This window comes from Bemisia tabaci, chromosome 2 (assembly GCF_918797505.1).
Source record: "Bemisia tabaci chromosome 2, PGI_BMITA_v3".
Taxonomy (NCBI): Eukaryota; Metazoa; Arthropoda; class Insecta; order Hemiptera; family Aleyrodidae; genus Bemisia; species Bemisia tabaci.
The window spans coordinates 53140371-53162663 of NC_092794.1; the positions used below are offsets into that span (position 1 = coordinate 53140371).

The window sequence follows — 22293 nt, forward strand, 5'->3', positions numbered from 1 at the left end:
ATTATGCTTGAAATAGCAGAAATTGGGTTTTTCTTCATATTTTATCCATGGTGGGCTAGTTAGTGAGCTCGTTCGTGCGCATAATAAGATCGGTGACTTTAGTTGGGTTTGGTTCGATTAGGCAACTAAACTAACTGCGCAGCAAAGCTGAGAGTATCACGGGTAGCTGAAGGCGCTCTAAACCGAGATTGTGTCTCTGAAGGTCTCTTCCAATGAATTTTTCCACACCTATACGGATTGTTGCAATTCACGTATGCCGCTTGCCACTTAAGTCTCCTCTTTCCGACCACTCATCACGTCGCATCTCCAATTTTTCTTCTTCTTTGTCTTCTTCCTCTTATTAAGACCAGAAAGAGAGGTGTTCAGATTTCACACACAAAGTGAACCATGAAATCACGTGAACTTCAAAGGAAAAAGATGGAATTCTTTCAGAGCACGCTCAAAATTGTCAACGATTAAGACCACTAATTGTAAAGTTTAATAAAATTTAACAGTGTAAGGAAAGGGACTTTAAGGTCTGAAAACTCAAAATTGAGATATTAGAAATATTGCTTGGAGGAGTGTCTTACGAACACTTTGACATCAATACCAAAGGTGTTTGACTACAATAGAGATATACCAGCCTGAAGTTCCCTGGTAAAAATTGGCGGTAGAATCTGTGTTCCAAAATACCATAGACCTAAAGCCGGCTGTAAGATTTCTAATAGCTTCTGTAGCCGGCTGTACAATTTATTTTAGCTTTTTATAGCCGATGGCGAGTAAGCAACAGTCAGACGATACAGTTTATGCTAAACGTTACTAAATACGGATACTAGGACTTAGTTAGTTTTTGGACCACCGCTCTCTTTTTGTGCCGTAGAATCTTGATTTATTTTGCGAGGAATGTTCCGTACTTTTGAAGGATGCCTGTCATTCTTAATATGTTGGAGCGCCTTCACTTTCTTAAGATACTGTGCAATACCTCTGGTGTGAAATAGTTGCTTCAGACGCCGTGGCTCGCTGCGGCGCGGCGGGCGGGCAGAGAGCGCGAAACGCACATTAGCGCCTACAAACCTAACAGGGATACTTCACGCATTGCGCAATGCGTGAAGTATCCCTGTTAGGTTTGTAGGCGCCAGTGCGTCGCCGCTCCAATATGTGTTAGGCTCTAATATTTAATCTTGCGGAGTCAGCGTTTTTCAACTCATGTTTTTAAAATTTTTGCACACTCTGTATAGATAATTCTCATTTTAATTGATGAAAAAAAATATGTTTTAAAGGAAAATATAATGTGTGTTTTGTAAATATTAAGATAGTTCCGTATCAAACTTAATGATTTCCAAAGCACACGAATTTCTACACAATTTCTTATAGCCTTTTATAGCCAATGGCGATAAAGTGTAAAGCCCGGCGATAGGAACTATAGCCCGGCTGTATACTTTTTCATAGCTTCGTATAGCCCGGCTATATGATTTGCTCCGCTTTCTACAGCCAGCTATATGATTTTCAATAGCCTTCTTTAGTCGGCTATAAGAACTCCTATGGTATTTTGAAACGCAGCTCCTATCGCCAATTTTTACCAGGGTTTCCTGCAACGAAAACATATCTCGGCAAGAAGGCGGTTGTTTTTGATCTGCCAGGGTTTGAGCTAAAGGCTATTGAATTCCTCTCTACTACCGAAAAGTTAAATTTAAGTCCTCGCAGCATCAGCATCTAATTTAAGATATATGGTAAGTTTTCGTCAAAAGCAGACTCCGATTCCACTAAAAAATCTCTTCTATAAAAGAGTTGCCACTAGGGTGCGTTCCCTCGTTCCAGATATGTAAAATTTCATGAAACTTTATAAAATGAAATTTCATGGAAGTTTCTAAAACATCTGCCATGGACTCGATACACCATGGAACGCATAGAAACAGTAAAATCTTAATCTTGAGATTTCAAAAAAAAAAAATTCATGAGCCAAATTTCGCAATTCCTTATCGGATTGTCGGATTGCGGGTTGAATACGCAACACCTAAAAATTGTAGAAATTTCATGAAAAATAAAATTTCACGTTTCAGCTAGATGCAATTTTATGAAATTTCTAGTGAAATGTCGTTTTTCATGTCTGCCCTTCTCCCGTGGACGTCACGAATGCCGTAAGAGAACTCCGCCACGATGCATAGTGTGGTAATCTGAGCTCGAGTCAAAAAGTTTGAGAACCGCTGATCTAGCCAAAGCTCGGATAGAAGAATTGATTAAGGCGAGCAGGGTGCATAGAGGGGGGAGGAAGGTAGGGGGGCAAGCTTGGGTGCCTCCTTGCTTCATTGGGCCATTGTTTCTCTCCCGTGAGGACATGAACCAATCGGAACAAAGGGAATTGCCTGCACGCATCATTAATTTTCTCTTACCTCTCAAACCATAATTCCCGACATCTGACTCTCGTCGGAGCAATCGAATTAAGATTATTAAAGAAGAGGAGTAAGAATAAGAATCAGGAGAAGAAGAATAAACACAAGGGAGGGGGGGAGGAAAGGTCAGTCCCTAATGAAAGCTAAAAGCTCATCTTTTTTCACTCCAATTAAGAGTGGCTTGCCGTCGCAGATAAGACGTGGTAATAATTACGTTTTCTAATCCGCTTTGATCCGCTTTTCATTGGGCGGAAATTTAATGTCAATAGTTCATTATTCAATGCGTGTTTTAATTGTTCCAGTGCGAAAATGTTTTCGGATTTACGACGTTGTGAAATTTTCATCGGATCGAATTTCTGATGGAAATTTCATTACTCTCGAGAGGATAAAAGAAGCGATAACTAGAGTGTCTATATGGACAGTCTGTCTTTTTAGTGCAGGTAACTTGTGTCGCTTTTTTGATTGGTCTGCAAGTTTTAGGTTAACATGATGTTATAACGGCCGTAGATAAACAAACGCTATATGCTCCTATTCTAATCGGTAGGCTTCAAAAATGTATGCCAAACTCTTCCACGAGAAATTACTCCAGATGTAACGTTACCAACCCTCTTCATCTGAATCAACCCAATTTATGATAGTTTTAAAATTATCATTTTAGTATGACGTAAAATTAGACTAAAAGTTTTATTTTTTTGAAATAGATGATTAAATTCATCTGATTTTAGTAGAGTTGGGTTCAGCGACACCATTATCAATAGATTTGGTTAGATTTAGCCGAGGTGTTGGCTTGTGATAGAAATGATCAGGTACTTCTTATTAAAACAAGTATTTGTGGATTTTATCTACCTTCCACAGATATATGTTTTAAAAGGAATTACCGTATCATCTATATCACAATCCAGTACATCGGTTAGATCCAACCAAATCTGTTAAATTCTTCATCAGACATTCAATGCTTATTTCATGAATTCCTTTTAGAGGCAATTCAATGATAACGTGAAGTTTATCATTTTGTCTGTTCACTTACGGCCGTAAGCGCACTGTATCAGCCTTTCTTTCGCAACCAATGAAAAACCGGCACAAAGATGACCATACTCTGTCTATATAGGAACTCAAGCGAAAACCAATGACGACTCTTACGAGTTGGTAACACTGTTTATCCTCTTAAATCCATTGCGAAGTATCGATTCTAAGTGCGGTCGATTCTGAGATGGATATCGATTGTTTTACACACCTTTTACGGAATAAATCCTCGATTTAAATCCATTGCGAAGTATCGATTCTGAGTGCGGTCGATTCTGAGATGGATATCGATTGTTTTACACACCTCTTACGGAATGAACTCGAATAAGTAACCAACTGGCGAGAACCGCGACGGCTTTTGCATGCGAATAGGTATGAAAAGAAGCAAGAGAGAGATTGACACGTTAGTGATCCACGTCTATTCTGCTGTGCTATGTAAAAACGCCATATGAAAATTCGAGCGATGTGAAATTTCCACCGATAAAACATTAATTTTTGAGAAGAGTTATGAATATTTCTCCATACATTTTCACACACTTTAGATCAAACTGCGAACGAATTTCCCTGACAATTGGATATAAGAATATTTAGAAGTTTTTCTGAAAATTCGTGTTTATAACTGTGGGAAATTTAGCAACGTCCGAAGTTCCATACGACTTTTTTCCTTAGAACAGAGTTGAGGAACGGAGCAAGCGAGAACGGTGGGAGTGGTGGAGGTGAATAGCCCGTTTCATCGCTCCTGAGGCGTATAAGAGCGTATCTAGATTTTTGCATGAGCCTCAGAAAGCACGGATTTATATGTAAAACAGGGCTCATATGGAAATCGAGATACGTGCTAACATCAAAGGGTCTGAATGGATATCGGCTCGACGTGACTCGAGGAGGGCACTTGAAACTGAGGCTCCCTCCCAATCACTAATCACCATACCCGCTCGATCGCCACTCAATAATAAGAACAGCCTTACACTGAAAAAAAATTCTCGGCCTTTTTACCAAGGTCCGTTGGTACCTTTACCATCTCACTTTCTTTACAAATTATTGGTAATTTTACCGAGACAAACTGGTAAGCTTACCTAAAAACCGGTATTTTTACTGTTTTTTTCAGGTAAGAATACCACTTTTATTGGTAATCAATTCCCGGTAACTTTGCCATTTTATCTCGATAATTCTACCACAGTCGATAAAAAATATTGCCGTTTTTACCAAGGTCCCGTAAAATCACCGAGAAAGTTCAATAATTTTACCGAGATTTCTCGGTAAAATTACCAATTCGATAAATTACCAATTCCATAAATGGTAATTTTACCAAGAAAAAATTGGGATAAAATAGAACCCTGAATTCTTGGTAATTTTACCCTTTTCTTAGTAAATACACCGGGATTTTTTTTTCAGTGCTACTCAATAATACCAACCAATTGCGGTGAACGCACGGGTCGAAAGACGAGATGTTGGAGTTTTTTTAGTCAAGGTGCGTCATTACTCAATAATAAGAACAACCTTAGTAAGTCATTGATTCATCGTTTAGTGTATAAATGAAGGGCGAGGATGAAGGGAGAAATAGGTTGCGTGAATTAAAAGACAATTTTCGGGAGATAAATACAAATGAAATACAGTTTCCCTGCCAGAGCGATGGATGGCTAAAGATTGGACAGCTAATAGTTTGTTCTTAATTTTGGCAACAATTTGGGAGCAAAACTTATAAAAATGGCTTTCAGTCAACATTATTAGCGCTGGATTTACGCACAGCCTCAAAACTAGGGAAATTTTAAGTTGGAGAGGGATTTTAAGGGGTCTTACACGATCTTACAAGGTAGAAAACAAATTTACCCCCCTAAGACTCCGTAAAGGCACCTTTCGACTTGAAATTTTGATATTTTAGATTCTTGGATGAATTTAATGTAGGAATAAAGCGTGTTTAATGTGTTTCATAAAGCGGTTTTTTTAAATTTTGGATAGGGAATTAGACTGTCTCCTGACATATGAAACCCAACAGGAATCTATCTACTGGGACCCATGCAGTCAAAATCGTACTATAAGACTTGCAAAGAAGACCGTCTACGCAACGCAACAAGTCGCATTAGCAAACAGGGTTCGTCCTTTCAACAGTTTTTGGAGAAAAATTTCAGATCATGAGAGGAGGGGACTCAGTGCATCCTTCAATCACGCCATTGTCTGATAAATCAGGGTCTCAGCCATGCAGAGCTCCAAAATGAAACATTAGAAAGATCGACGTTCATAACAAGTCAACGCTGCATTTTAGCACTTTATTTTCGCCGCACTTAATTGGACTAGGCAAAGGCGCACGGCGGAAAGGCTCAATTTTAGATGAAGATTCCGAGGGTCAAAATATTCTTTTTGTTAATGCAGCCTCTTTCGACTCGCAAAAACGAAACTGGTGGATGGATGGGAACGATTGCATCAAAAAGCGGGGAGATAGGTATTAATGATTGGATGATGATTTGCAGGAAATCGAAATCCTCGGACGGACAGGGAGTCCCGGCAGGACGCAGGGGTTAGCTAAAAACTTTCACATTCCTCCGAAACACCAAAATTCGAGGTTTGATTTGTGGTCCTTTCTTAAGCGCGCCTTTCATCTGCCGAGACTCATAGAAGATTTGAAAATAATAATCTAAGCTTCATCAATAAGTTTCGTTAAGGTTCCTCCACTGCTCATTCAGTAACGACTCTATAGACAATCGATTAATTGATAATTTCTGGAGATACAAGCATTTTTAAAGGAATCTTCCTCATATTTCCATAATTTCTTCATTTCCATGACTTTTCGTTGCTTTCCCCTAACTCCAGAATGGCGAATTGGCAAGTGTCTGAAATTTTGTAAATTTCACGTTTAAAATGAAACTGATAAGAGAACTGAGCACGAACATATCCTTGATAACTACGTTTAACGATATTATTGGAGGAACTATGACTCAATAACCTAATCTGCCAAAATACATGTGCTAAAATGTAAAATTCCGCCAGATGACGTAACAAGGCGGCTCATTAAGCACTCTCAGATGAAACAATGCAAATTTGTTGGACAAATTCTCCAGTTCGGTCCCTAAAATACTACTTTCGAATGACAGGATATAGAAAAATGACTTAACCTACTCATTTCCGGACTTTTTAAGTACTTCCGAACCGCATCTAAAAAATCAGTACACTGGAAAAAACAACACATTGGACTAGAGTCCAGACTCTTAAAAACATTGACAAGAAAAAATACTCTTGATTCAATCGGATTTTTGCTTAAATCAAGAACCAAGCCTCTTAATTTGAGCGGATTTTCTTTTGATTTAAGCTTAGATCTGATTGAATCAAGAGTCCTTTTTCTTGTCAATGTTTTCAAGAGTCTGGACTCTAGATCTGATGTGTTTTTTTTCCAGTGTACTTCCGGACCGCCTCTAAAAAATCAGTACTTTTTCCGGACTTTGCGGACCAGTTGACAACCTGCGAACGGGGTCTCCGCAGCCACCGAAGACTTCGGTTTCTCGAACCGAAAATTTACGGGCCGTAAGAACCGATTTTTTCTTCTTTCTCCGTGTATCAAGAGGAGATTTACCCGGATCGGAGACCTTTCTCACGAGATCAGCGGAGCGAGTCCTCGGCAACGGCACGGAGGCTCGGAGCGAGTCGGATTCCTTGTCCTCCGCTAAGTTCTCCTATTGTGGTTTATCCGTCGAATTAACTTGTCATCGTCTTTTCGACTTTCTTCGCGTCTCCGTCTTCGATTTCTTATCCACGTTTCGGATTTTCTCGCGCCGCCGCCGCCGCCGCCACCGAGCGGAATCGCCAATCGCCGAGTCGGATTTCCGGATCGGCTCGACCCACGGAACCCGGGCCATCGGCTACTGCCGGCCAAATGAATCAAGACGCGAGAAGAAAAAAAAACCCGGGCAGAAAAAAAGGAAGGAAAAAATAAGAGAAAAAGAGCGACGAAGAAGATGAAAAAAAAATGAAGAATAATCGCCGAATACGAGAGAGTTTATGATTTGGATGTCCAGTGGGAAAAATTCGTGCACACTGAAAAACAAAATACGGGCTGGGGCTGTACAGACATACCATCCGTTCCGTGCTCTGAGGCCGAAAGTTCTGGGTGACGGAGCCGTGCCTTCGTGCTACACCCGGAACTTTCCGCCTCTGAGGCTGGAACGCGAGCAGTATGGCTATACAGCCAGTAAGTACTAAGTAAGTAAGTAATAAGTTTTTTTTTTTCAGTGCAAGAAGGGACCAGAGTACCTCTATGGCGGAAGGTGGGTACTTCGGTAATTGTAGAGGTTAGATCATGGAGCTTTTGGGATCCAAAGGGGCAGTCAACCTATGAACTCAAGGAGTCCAGAATTATTTACTGACACAATATTATTGATAGGTCTCGTTGTTTGTGAAACACGCGATTGACTCAACTTATACTAATTTTGGGAGAAAGACGTTCTTCACTTATGAACATTCTTGGTCATCTTGGTTCGATTTGGGAATCTAAAAATTGGCAGCGGCATTTTTCTACTGTTATTCTTGTTGGAAGATTGGCTGAAATTTCCGTACCTTCAGGTTGGAAACAGTTCAAAATCAGGGTTTTTTCACAGAATATTACTTCAGAAGTATTCTCAGTGCATAACATAATTCTTCTCTGTGGATGCAGAAGAAATTTGAAAAATTTTACCAACCCCGGGGTCCTGGAGGATCCTGTGACTCCAACTGGGAGCGACCGGCGCGGCGACCCGCGGCAGTGTCATCACGGCCGGCTCGATCCAAAGCCGAAAGCACGGAGCGAGACCCGCTCTCCGTCGGCTCCTCGTGTACCGTTACCGGCCCCGAGTCCCGTTTCAGGCTGAAACCTCGCAAGTCCCGCCGAAAACCCCCGGAAGAACGCGCTTCTTCCCGGCCAGATCCGAACGGGGCATCCATTGTGGTCGGCCGCCAGGAATGGCGCTCGGCGGCCCGCCTCGCGAGCCCCCCCCCCCCCGGCTCCCCTAGGGGGGGCCCTCGGTGTCATTCTTCAATGAGCACCCCTCACCCGCCCCCGGGCTCCTACGGAGCCCCTCCCACGCTCGCGGTCTTTTCCTCGGATTTTTCTCGGATCTTGGGAATTTTTTTTTTTTCACGAGCTGCCCCTCCCCCGACCCCCAAGTCTGGGGTTTTTCCTATTTTTTTCCTGCGAGGGCGAGAGGGGGGGGGGAGTTTCGACTCCGATGACGATGATTTTGCGTTAGTGTCGCTCCAATTCCGGGCCGTTCGGTGTTGACGCTTGTTGCGATGAGAAAGACTCGGACGCGTCGTTGAAAGAAAATTATTTCTGTGGTTCAGCGGGTTGGTTGTTGAGATCGATGGACAAATCGATAGACAAATTTATCCCCAGAAAGTTTTTGAAATTTTGAAGCATCTGATATGCAGTTTGCAGTACTCCCAATTCCCGGAACTAGTACCGAATTTCGGAACTTTCGAGATTTTCCTGAATTTTCCACGGAACTTTTGAAATTCCCGAAATGTTCCGGATCTTTAGCATTGTCTGGAACTTTCTCGGAACTTTAGAAAACTCTAAAACGAATCCCGGAACTTTTGACGGACATGGGATGGAGGCACTGGCAGTTTGAGTCAATTTCGTCATGAATAAAATTACCACATGTAAGCGTCTTTCCTTCCACTTTCCTATATTCCTTCCTTCTCTTTTTCTTCCTCTTTTATTCGGACGAAGGAAGGGGGGGAGGCTACGCCCCTTCCCTGGATCCGCCAATGTTTGAAGGACTTCCCAAGGCGTCACGAGTCCCGAAAGGACGAAGGACAGAAGAAGAATCAAGCATAAGACAGATTTCACTTACAAAATAGAGGAGAAACAGGAATAAGAGCAAGAGAGAGAATTTCAACGCAGAGCCCTGATTTTAATCCTACGCAATCGGGGTGGTTTCGCATCCACCCTCCCAGCCCGAGCGAATCACTGTCGGAGTGTCGGAGCCATCTTTTCGGCGACTTCGGGGGTTCCGGTCAATTTCCCGCCGCGATTTTTCCGGCTAAACTAAGCAGAACCCCCTCGCGGGTCCGCGGGGAAGGGGTGGGCAGGAAACAACCCCCGAGAGACCGAGAGGAGAAACAATCAAGGCGCTTAACTTTCGGCTGGAGACGGAGCTTCAAGATGCTGCCTCTCAGCCATGTTGTCGAATTGCAGCGTAGAATGTACTAAATTTTGCGATGATGAACTACACCATTTCTGGCTCGTTTTAGAAATGAGCCATTAGTTTTCCTATGCAGAAAGGTACTTTCTCACATGAACCAAAATAAATAGCTCCTCCATGCAAAATGTGCTCCATTCAAAACTTTTTTCAACAGGGATTATCGTGAACCAGGGTGTCTAGAATTCAACACCATGCTCATTCCCTGATTTTCCCCTGATTTTTAGAATCTCATTCTCTAATGGGAAATCAAAGTTTTTTCCCAAAGTCCTCCAGATTTTCTTGAGAAAGCTATCAAATAATTTTCATCTCTTCAGCCGAATTTTTAGCGCACATTCAAAGTAAATTCCAAAAGCGCTCCTGATCTTCATATTATCTGGTCAATGGAATGATTTGAAGATTCAAATACGTCACTAAGAGGTCAATAAAGGCGGCTCAGGTGCGATAACATAAACTTTGGCAACAAGAGATGCTTAAAATTTCCGCAAATTTTGAAAACGAATTTGCTATATTGGTTGGAGAAAAGATTCTCTCTTTTTGGAACAGATTCTCTGATTATTTCCTGATTCTTCCTGAAAGTTTTCATTTCCTGATGAATGCCGGTTATTCCCGGCCCTAGACACCATGTCGTGAACTGAAAAAAAATTAATCAAAATGTGATCGTTCACGGTAAAAAGGACGTTATTCCACACACATTTTTCACTCATTCTGCCCTGTTACCAACGACAGCCGTGAAGCGAAAATGAAATTTTGAGTAGCGTCTGAGCGGAAAACTTTCTTGAACGAAGCCTTCGTTCCGCGTCAAATTGCCACCGATCATCCGAAAGACTTTCAAAAATCGTTTGAATAATTAAAAACCACCATTGCAACCATTTCACTAAATACAAGTACAAAGCATCCGGGCGGAATAATGCCCTTTATGTTTCGTCTGAAATAACGTCAATTTTCGTGAACTTACGGCTTTTTCATCGGAATTATAAGTCTCGTATTTGACCCTCCAAAGACAAATTCAACTGTTTTAACAGAATTATTGATTTTAATGTTGCTTTGATTTCCGCATGTAAGTTTCGCCTCCCTTGATTACATTTGGTCATCGTTTTGCAAGAGGGAACTACAATTTCTGGCTCACGCATAAAAGCACCTACATTTCACAAGAGCGAAATCTAGAAAATGAAATTCCCTGACATTTCCCTGATTTCCCTGATACATTTTAGTGAAATCCCCTAACAATTGAAGATATCCATCTAGCGGTGGTTAAAAAGACATAATTAGAAATAGTTTTCGGCATTCGTAGTTCGAAACGTCAAACCCATTCTAGAAAACAAATGAAGGTGCTTATCAATTATTTCCTGATATTTTCGTCATTTCCCCTGACATTTCCCGGTATTCCCTGACTGTGGCAACCCTGATATGTATCAGCATTAAGAAACGAATCAGTGGCGAGGCGTGAATGATCGATTATCGATATTTCCCCATTTGAAGCTATGGTAGAGAATCGATAATTACGATGTTCGTTGCAAACACATTGCTTGCGATCCTCTTTTAGAAGTTTAAAAGGCACATCAAACGATATCGCAAGGAACGCCACACCACTGAAAATAACTGCACACACATAGGTTGTTTTTAAAATGAGCCAGAAATAGTAGTTCCTAATTGCAAACTTTAGTCCATGTCTACAACTGCTAACGCGCGAGGCCTCTGAAATATATTGCCTCTGCTTCCCCTTTTCGTTCGTGAAAAACCGGGGATTTTCCGGAAAGACGGCAACGTGGCCGGCAACTGGATCCCGATTCAAAGGCGGGCCGAGCCGAGCGCAGCCGAGGGTGAAGCATCGATAAAAATTCCGACGTTATCAATCATAACTTGTTATGACAAGCGACCATTAGTCAAAATACAGCGCGACTAAAATAAATACACGAATACACAATGCGTGAACGCGTCGGATTATTCGAATAATTCGATTCCGATCGGTTATTTCGCTCGTGGGACCTGGAGCCCCTGCTCCCTTGGGGGGCCTCGGATCGGAAAATGATTGCCGCCTTGCGCTCACCTGGGCCCGGGGGCGGCCGAAGGGGAGGGGGGGGGGGGTTCCGATCCCGAATTTCGAAACCCCGAGCTACTTTCGGCCCGTTCGCAGTCTCCACTTTCCGTGGCGACGGCGGCTCCGACGTGGTGCGTGTTATGGGGTATGATTGATCGGAAACTATGTGGGAAGGTAAATACCGACGAACCAAAAATGCAGTGCTGAACAGAGCTGTTCACTTTGTTTTCGATCTGCATTCGGACCGAGTTTAACAGAAGGTTGCACCGCGACACATTTCCAAAAAAAAAAATGAGCTTTGGATGCAAGCAGGATTGCCACCAAATCTAGAAAATGAAATTACCTGACATTTCCCTGATTTCCCTGACACATTTTGGCGAAATTCCCTGACAATTGAAGATATGCTAGATGGTCAAAAAAACATAATTAGACATTTTTTTGGCAGTATTCGTTGTTCGAAACCTCAAACCCATTCTAGAAATCAAATAAAGGTGCTTATCAATTTTTCCCTGACATTTTCCTCATTTTCCCTGACATTTTCCTCATTTTCCCTGACATTTTCCTCATTTTCCTTGACATTTCCAGGTTTTCCCTGACTATTTAAAATTCCCTGACATTTCCCGATTTTCCCAGTATTCCCTGACTGTAGCAACCCTGAACTAGGAGCAAAACCGACGAACCAAAAATGAAGAGAAAATAAGAGCTACTTTTTGTGTTATCGTTCTGTATTTGGGGCGAGTTTGATAGAAACTCACCGAGACGCATTTTGGAGAAAAATGAGTTGGGGGGTAGTTCTGGATGCACCTAGTTATGAATTTTCTCCCGTTAAAAGTTCTTAGTCGAGAAGAGTTATTTTGACCTCGAAGACAGTCGAAAACAGTCGTCACATGGAGCCTTCCTTAGGAGCTCTGTATTTCTCCGTTCGGACTTAGTGCGCTTCTGTTAATCTCGGCCCATTTTGGGGTCATTCCTTACTGCAACTTATCTCAATGTCAATATCAAAATATTTTTCTGATGGGAGAATCGAGTAAAAGTTACTGGAAGTTTGATTAAAAACACGACGGTTTTGATGAAAGACACTTGTCTTGTAGATATCACGTTAAACAAAAATGCGTGGTACAACTATTCCAACTCCTGAGCCGCTCAAATTGCATCCTTAGAGTTGAAGGCGAACTTTACGGGCACTAAAATTCTAAGAGAATACTGACCAGGTTATTTGAATGTTGGGGTATAGGACAGAGTTGATCCACTCAGGGTGGATTTGTTGGGTTTTATTCTATTAATTTTAATTGGTGTGAGAAACAAAATTAAAAGTATTTAACCGACAAGGAAACGCAGATAGTTTAATTCGGCAGAAAAAGCAGAGAAAATACACAGAAAGGGCAGGATTACAACATTTACAGCGTCGATTACAGAGTCGATTGTTTGGGTTTGAAGAAGTTTTTTTGTGGTACGAGTGATTGCATTTTTTCAAAAATACTTCAACACGCCAAATTTCTGAGAGATAAATAACTTTATCTCCTTTCTCAAAATTTAACTTTGCGTACAGGAAATTGCAGATGCTCTTATTCTATGGTTTAAAAATATCGTAGCATTATAGCGCTAATAGGGAAAGTTACTGCCTGACATAGTCCTTCAAGAGATCGTTGGAGTGACTGAAGCAGTGTTTTCATTTGCCATGCCTATATTTCCTCTCCTCATTGGCACCTCAGAAAAGATCTGTATAAATTTGGCAAACCCGAACAATAACTCATTGTCATAGGATTTACCCATCATTGGCTGTTTTTGATGTAACTCCGATGAAGGTTACAATGCGATAATCGGCATACAGCCAATATTCTCGAAGTTGGTAAGAAAATCTATCGTGGATGAATCATCTAGAAGAATCAAAAGTATCTTCTTCTAAAGTTCAAATTACGCGAAACATTTCGATGATTTCCTGAGTGCGCTGTGGGTTTTTTTTTTTTTTTTTTTTTTTTTTTTTTTTTTTTTTTTTTTTTTTTTTAAATTGTTAAAAACAGAAGAGTGAATGCATGTAAAATCGATCTTTAATCAAAATATGTTCCATGTAATGAAAATCCAAAAAATTAGATCCAAGAATTAAATCTAAACCAAAATTGTATCTGTCTTCTAACCAAATAAACGTTCTCCGAAACAATTGAGGACTTTGTCGGTAAAATGGCGTATGAGGATTACAATGCTGCTAAGATTGTGCAATTTTTTGTTGTGTTAGCGATAGATGAAATTCATTCCTAGTTGACTTACTTCCTTACAACTGCGAGGAAAAACTCCGAGCGGATTCACCGAAAAATTCATAGCAGAACTGTCGGAAAAGTTACTTATACGGTTACAGAACTACGTTCAGTACAATCTTAGCAGCATCTAGCGTCTCATACGCCCTTTTACCGAGAAAACGTCTCTTTGTTTTATTGCAAAAATTTGTTTCGCACTAAGTTGGTGTCCTATTTTTAGCTTTTTTACGTATCCTCTCCTTCAAAATTTCAAAGTTTCCTTGGCTTTCCTTCCTATCACAGGCCAAGTTAGAGTTTCTACTCTTCCGCAAGTTCCAAATTCCCTGACTTTTAACTGAATTTTCCCTGATAGCGAACTTATGAACTTTATAGCGACCCTACGTCACATGTTTTGGAGCTTATAGTAAAAACTCGACTAAAGTCAACCAAAAACGAGACCCAGAAATGCATTTCGGCGGTATTTTGTCAATTCACGTAGGAACGCGCTACGGAGAACTTACGTTACCTCTTCGGACCTTCATGTGGACGCTAAACTAGCAAAGAATTTTCAGTAAAATTTTAGACGAGTATTGCCCAGTCACATTCTTCTAAAAAAACGAATTTTGAGTGAATTTTACGACCTGGGAACGGAGATACGCGTTCATTTGACTAGGAAATGGTCCCAGACGTCACTATAAAGTTTTGTTTTTTTTTTAAAGCCATTGAAAATCTTCCGCCTTGATGTTTTAGTATACTGATAACAGATTAGAAGGGGGGAAAAGAAGGGGAAAAAAGAAGGGGGAAAAAGAAGGGGGAAAAAGGAAGAAAAAAGAAGAAGAAGAAAAAGAAGAAAAAAGAAAAAAGAAAGAGAAAAAAGAGAAAGAAAAGAAGAAAAAGAACAGGAAAAAAGGAAAAGAGAAAGAAGAAAAAGGATAGGAAAATGAAAAAAGTAAAAAGAAAAAGAACAGGAAAAGAGGAAAAGAAAAAGAAGAAAAAACTTCTTGCTATCCGCTTCGAAGACGAAAAAATTCATTTCCGGTTCTGCCTCCCGCCAGGTTGATCCGCCTCGCGCGAGACCAGATGATTCTCCGGAAACCGATCTCGTGCGTCCGAAGAGAGAAACACACGCACGCGTTAATTAAGAGCCGGCAGCGGATGGCGGAACACGAGAAAGAAAAACGGAAGAAAGGAAATCCGGGGTATCGACAGCGGATAAATACCCAACCCCGCGCAGGATAGATTCTAACATAAGCCCTCTTCACGGCCCAACTCCACGCTCTCCAGGGCTCACGCAGAAACGGGAGATGAAAGGGATAAATTAAGGGATAAACTGATGCACCGAGGGGAGCGGCGATGCGGGAAGAGGGTTTAAGCCCTGCAACGAGGGGAGCGAAACAAAATGGAAGAGTTTCGTCCGTAGAGGGGGGGACTTAACGTATATATATGTATATATACGACGATAGCCGCGTGATTAATGGAGCAAAGACGAACGAGATAAACGCCAAAGAGAGGAGAAGTGCCTAATCGAAAAGAGAGAGACGAAAGGGACCCCTCGCCAGAAAAGCTCGCTTTTATTTAGGAGTAATCAAAGCACAAAGGGAGCCTTCGTATCTTTATATCGAGTATTTATGATAAAAAAAAAAAATATATATACGCACGGATATATACGACAACGGCAGATGAAATGGATCGTCGCGGGGAGGGATTGGGGAGCTCCGAAGGGAGGGGGAGAGGGAGGGGGGCGGGCTCTATGAGTAATGGTCCGTCCCTGCGCGAGCTGTCAACTTCCCCCGGAGCGGGAATAATGAAAATGTAATCTCTGTCGATTCATTTGAATGTGTGTCGTGACTTACGATTGATGAATTGAAATCTTAATCAATTCGGTGCAGCGGCCCTTGCGGCCGTGTTCAAGCGGAGGCCGCACAGTGGAGGACGTTCGAGAGAGGAAAGTTCGGTTCCGAGAACGGGACGTTCCGTGTTCCGATGTTAATTCGCCTTCAGTGGGCCGATTATTAAAATTGGACGACAAAGCTGAAGTCAAACAGGACGAAGAGAAAATTACGCGATCCTGTTGGTTAAAATGGGAGGATGCTATCGATAAAATAGGAAAATGATGGACTAACTAAAGGGTCCCTCGTAAGTTGTCGTTAGTGAGGTCTATTTCTTTAATTATTCTTTGTCCATTGCAACCACCCGCTTCAACCAAGAGGATAGCTCCAACTTTTCTTCTTTGCCGGAATCACACGCTGAATTTGACAGCTACATATAGAGGTCAACAGACATCGCTGAACGGTTGAACATTTTGCAAATTCGAGTTATTTTCATCCAGATTTTGTCCGATGGTCGCTGAGAATCGTTGCTGTCGCGCAAAATTCAGGAATGAATCCGATGACTTACACATTCAGCGTGTGATTCCGACATTTACCTTTTTTGCCGGAAACACTAAACAAAAAAATCTGTGCGGCAATAAACTTGTAAATAAACTGGGTGGACTTACTGTTTTCTCCAAAGTCCGAGTCCAAAAGCCAATTGTAGCCTGAGTCCACGGATGCTGTGGAGCCCGCCTTTGACCAGCAGAGCTCATCTTTCTCGTCGCAAAAGCTTTCACTTTTAAATGACTCGTCGCACTCAGCAAAATCCACCTGAAAGAAGACCAAATAAAATCATAATTTTGAATACATAGATAGATAGATAAATTTAAAAGAAAAGGGCTAAAAAAAACTCACTTTACCTCAATAAAATAAAACGCGGTGCACCAACGTCAATGCCGACCTTTTTCTTTTGAATCTTAATCCCTCGACATTTTTTAGTCTCTATATTTTACGGTTTTAAATGAACAAACGTGATAATAATGAGAATTCATTGAATTAAAAAATTCCATTTAAAATTTGACCTCAACCTGAATTTCCAATCTTTTCCACATCTAATTTTCTACTGTGATAATTTTTTGGGAGAAACTATGCTACAGTTCAGGTGATAGGCACCAGTTTAAATTACTGAGCCGACAAAATACTGGCAAAATTTCCGGATTTTTCCAATGAATTGCTTGACTATCTTTGACTTTTCCATGTCGCTATATAAATTCCCTGATTTTCCAGATTTTCTAGACCGTCGAAGACCCTGCCCTCGCGATAAACAGGAGTGTGTAAATTCAAAAGAGGCTCTGAAGGATATAGCAGGGTTCTGATCGAAAATGAGCTGGGTTGCTACAGAATTTGGAAAATTAAATTCCCTGACATTTCCCAGATTCCTTGACCCATTTTGGTGAAATTCCCTGACATTTGAACAAAATGCCAAATTTTTAAATGGAAATCGATACAAATAGTTTTCAGGCAAAATCTGTTGTTCGAAACGTCAAACCCACTCGTGAAAGCGAATGAAGGTGATCTGGCGATTTTTCCCTGACATTTTCGCCATTTTCCCTGATGACACTTCAGGTTTTCCCTGAATTTTTAAAATTCCCTGACATTTCCCGATTTTCCCGGTATTTTCTGACTGTGCCAACCCTGAATGAGGCCTAGAAACACTGGAAAAAAAAACACATTGCATCTAGAGTCCAGACTCTTGAAGACATTGACAAGAAAAAATACTCTTGATTCAATCGGAATTTTGCTTGAATCAAAAGGAAATCCGCTCAAATTAAGAGGCTTGGTTCTTGATTTAAGCAAAAATCCGACTGAATCAAGAGTATTTTTTCTTGTCGATGTTTTTAAGAGTCTGGACTCTAGACCCAATGTGTTTTTTTTCCAGTGAATTATGCGGGAATCTTGAAAAAAATCTACGGGGTGATCCATCGCACCCTGACCGCTACATGGATGCGATGACTGAGATCCGGCAACTAATTTTCGCGCGACGAGAGGAATCCGAGCAAAAAGCGTGGTGTTATGTGAATGTAAATATATAGACGAGGAACGCGGGTTGTCGGGGAGAAATCGTAGCCCCTCTGACATAAGGGCGTATCCCAACTTCCACATGATCCTTTTTCTACATATAAATGCATGCTTTCTAGGGCTCCTGCAGGGATCGAGGTATGCTATTACGCCGAAGGAGCGACGAAATTTCCCAGCGTCGCGGGTTACGATGAAGCGTGAAATATGGACGATGCGCGTGGAATCGCCGTAACGCGCGCGGGATAGCATCCGCCGTCGTCCTCAAGAACTAGGAGGTAGTCGAGAGAAATGGGTTCCGTTCGATTCCGGAGCATTGTTGTAGCTATCGGATCGGTGCAGAATCAACGCGTATCCGTACTCACAATTAGGGCTATCGCCAGTTCGGGCGAGAAAATAGACTGAGTTATGGTCGTACTCGTATTCATAGTTGTTCCTTGAACACATGGTGTCTACACTGAAAAAAATCCGGCCATGGAAACCGTCCTTACGGGGTATATAGACATACCGTCCGCTTTCCGGGCTCAGAAGCCAAAAATTCCGGGTGCCGCACCCGCAACAGTCGAAGCTACGGCTCCAGCACCCGGAACTTTTGGCCTCCGAGCTCGGAACGGACGGTGCGTCTTTTAAGTCAGAAACTTTTTATTCAGTGTAGAGTTCTTGGCTATGCTTGTTCCTTGATTTCCCTTGTTCTCAAGAGCTCATGCCCTGATGAGAAACCGAAGTTTTCTTCCATCTCCCGGGATTTTCTGCAGAAGAACCACAATCTCCAGAGTTCTTAATGAATATAGAATTTTATTAATCTTTCAGCCGATTCTAAGGCAAACATTTAGATGTTTAATTCTGAAAGCGTTCCTGATGTTTATATTTGGTCAATGAAAGCTTCTCTATCATAATCATAATTTTAATATTCAAATACGCCATGTAAGAGGTCCAATAGTGGCGGCTCAGATGTTATGACGGAACCGAAACTAAAAATAGGCACTAAATATTTCCGCCAAATTTGAAAACGAAAAAGCTCCAAGCGGTAGAAGAAACGATTCCCGGTTTCTTGCACACAATCCCTGATTTTGCCCTAAAATGTTTCATTCCCTGATGAATCCCGGTTATTCCCGGTCCTAAACACCAGGCTCGAACACCTTCTTCCCTGCGAAATGTATTCACGCAGCCTCTTGATTGAAAAAAAAAAACCAGTGTTTCGGCTAGAGGAGAAGCAGGATGAAGCTTTACGGCAAAATCATTTAACTTTTCAGAGTTGGACAAAATTCCGTGACTTTTCAAGAACATGCCATCCTACGATAAAACCAAAAAGCAAAACCCAGTGTCCGTTTACGATGTTGCAGACTTCGGTGTTATCACATGAAATTGTTAAGGGTAATCCCCTAAAATTGTGGTACTGCCGCAATTCAAGTTGTTGTCGTACCGCAAAATTTGAATTCGTAACCTAATTTATTGGGGGTAATATCGCAATGGAGAATTTGCACGCAATTTTTTTATTGCTTCATCTGAAAGTGCCTAATGAGCTGAGTTCGCAACATTTTTCATAATTTTTTTCTGACATGGGAAATTGGAGAAAAATTGATTTAAAAGTGAGAAAATGCGCCGCCTTGTGACGTCATCTGGCGGCATTTCCCATTTAAACGCATGTATTTTAGCAGAATCGGTTATTTTGTCATATCTCCTCTAATAATTGCTCAATTTATGAATCAAGGGTATCTTCGTGTTCAGTTCACTCAGAGGATTCCACTTAAACAGGAAATTCATCAAATTTCAGACCCTTGCAAATTCTCCATTGATTGGAAATACCCAAGTTGAGTTATAACCCCTACCTCTTTTTTTCCGAGATACTTCATTCTTTCTTCCGGAAACTAGTCAACTTAATCTGTTGAAAACTTACTTGATTTTTCTTCTCTATTCGCAGACTCGTCCCCCCCCCCCCCCCGATGATTTATTGACTTCTTTCTTTCCGCAAAAAATAAAAAACAGGAGTAGAGATTTCGAAACACCGCGATGAAGATACACGGTTTCGCTCTTAAGCCATACACTTATTTCACGGATGTCATACGAATGATGTCTCTAACAGCCCCCAACGGGTGGAGGACAGGGCTACATCGGCAACGCGGGAGAAATGGTATAATTAACAGTTATGTGTGCTCAATATCCTCTTGTCAGTCATTGGCTGTCGGGTTCGTTAATCACCCGCTTACTCGCCGCTCCGGTCTACGGTCGCACTTGGCACTTCGCAGTCGCAGGAACATGAAAACGATGACGATGACTCGGATGACAAACAAATTAGCCAATCTCCAGCGCCGAGCCGCACCGGGCCGCCCAACCGGATGCACCGGCGCATCGCGTCCAATCGCCGCCGTCCTACGAGGAAGTCTATCAACATCTACGCGGAGCGAACCAATCACGGACAATATATTTTAGACACCCCGCACTGCTATTTCCTTATATATGTAAAAGTTCCTTTCGGAAGTCAACGCTCATAGACTTACCGAATGATGACGCATGACCAACGAGTCAAGCAATTGGGCTACATTTTACAATTACGGACTACTACATCTGACTCGTAGAAAAAAGCACGTATCTACCTAAGGATAATAATGGTCCATATGTTGTTTCTAAAATGAGCCAAAAGTTGTAGTTCCAAATCGCAAAATGCAGTCCAATTGATTTAGGTAATTCGGAACTGGTGGGACAATATTTTGTAACTGAGAGCTACAAATTTTAGCTCGATCTAGAAACAACGTATATCGACGGTGTAAGTCGGCGATCACATAAACTCGGTTTGCAACGTCGCAGACTTCCTATCATACTTTATTTGTTAAACGGAAGACTATACTCAACGGAAATTCGTTCAAACTGCCATGATTTTTCTTTGCTCTGCGAAGAAAATTCTGCAAAAACTTCAAGGAATGACGTCAATTTGTTCTCCTTTAAACAAATAACATAGAGACGGAGATTTTCAGACACCGCAAAAGAGTTATGAGATTGCCGACTTACACCGTCGATATGCCATTACTTTCTCTATAAACATTAGCGTTTTTACAGATGATTCAGAAATTATTGGAGTTCATAATTGCAAAATGCAGTCAACTTTGCAACAATGGACCATTAGACAAGGTAAGAATTTAAGCAATCTGATACATGTTTCTTAACCAGAATTTCACGTTGAACACAATTCACACTACGAAAATTACCGAAATCAACTTCTAACGAAGATATTAACGTTTTTATTTCACATTGGGTACGAGAAATTTGAACTGCCCGCTCACAAGAAACTCAAAGCTCTACGTGAGTCAAATCGCGCACTACAACGGTTACAGCAAGCTTCTCAATCGAGCAATGTTCATTTTCCACCATGTGTTGTTCAAACTATTGGTAATCTGCTATAGCTGAGCCAAAGTGTCAAGATTGAAGTTGAAGATTTTTACATCGCAGAGACTGTCATGATAAACATTTAGCGCGCGATGTGAATCACGTAGAGCATTGAGTTTTCATGAGCGGGTGGTTTGAATTCACGCATCAAGAATCATTAAATATCTTCGTCAGGAGTTGATTTTGGTAATTTTCGTTGTGCGTATCGTGTTCTACGTGAAATTTTGGTTGAGAAACATGTATCAGAATGCTGAAATTCGTACCTTGTCTAGTGGTCCATTCGCTTGGTGAAGAACTCACTCCGACATTCATCAGACAATTCTTGATCTGTCATTTAAATCAACGGAAAAGGATCGATTAACACGGTGTTCGCAACAAACACCTTAAAAATCGATTTTTTACCATAGCTTCAAATGGGAAAACATAGATATTTGATCATTCACGCCTCGCCTGTCATACGGCGTTCTCGCCTAGCAAGAAGAGGAGAATCGTGGCGCGGCACAGGAACGACAAAGACGACAAGTTCTGCGCTTGGTCAAACAGAGGCCACGCGGGAAATCGTGGTCAATTTAATCGAGGAAGGGGGAGGAGGGGGTCAGGACGTGATGACCGGTGGCTGAATAGCCCATTGGTCCATGCCCACTGCCCAGTGGTCGCGATGCGATGCTCAATTAATTTAACCAGGCCCACAGCTCGGAGACAGCCTAATTCCAGATGTGGCGGTCACGCACGAAGCAAGACTCTCGGCCTCTGCCAACGATATTTTTTAAACGTCAGGGTTTTTCATCGTAGGAAACGTGGAAATTTCCGAATATTTGAAGTAGTTTTAACACACGAGAAGCTCTGAAGTTAAGTTTGAAGGTCGCCGCTACTTTTCGTCTGATGATGACACTCGAGGAACTTGTTGGTCATATAACTATGTTTACTTTAACTTTAACTATTAAGGCACTGCATCCAGCACACTCTGCCAAGCTTTTCAAGTGCGGACATGAAAAGGAAAAAAGAGAGAAAGAAAAAAGAGAGAAGGAAAACAGAAAGAAGGAAAAAGGGGGAAAGGGGGAACGAGGGAGAGAGAAAAAAGTGATCTTAAAAATTTACTAAAATGGTTTCCAGACGGAGATATGTAACCAAAGTTTCAGGGCCGGATTTACCTACTTGCCGCCCATGGGCCGCCTGTATTTTGCCGCCCCCTTCTCA

At 41.6% G+C, this 22293-nt stretch overlaps 1 protein-coding gene across 1 annotated transcript in view; it reads right to left on the reverse strand.

The window, feature by feature from the left end:
• cnc (NFE2 like bZIP transcription factor cap-n-collar) overlaps positions 1-22293 on the reverse strand; it is a 194316-nt gene that overhangs the window by 104033 nt on the left and 67990 nt on the right. The window contains exon 3 of the mRNA XM_019044966.2: positions 16326-16470. Within this exon, the coding sequence (XP_018900511.2) occupies positions 16326-16470 (145 nt within the window). The remainder of the gene's footprint in view (positions 1-16325; positions 16471-22293) is intronic.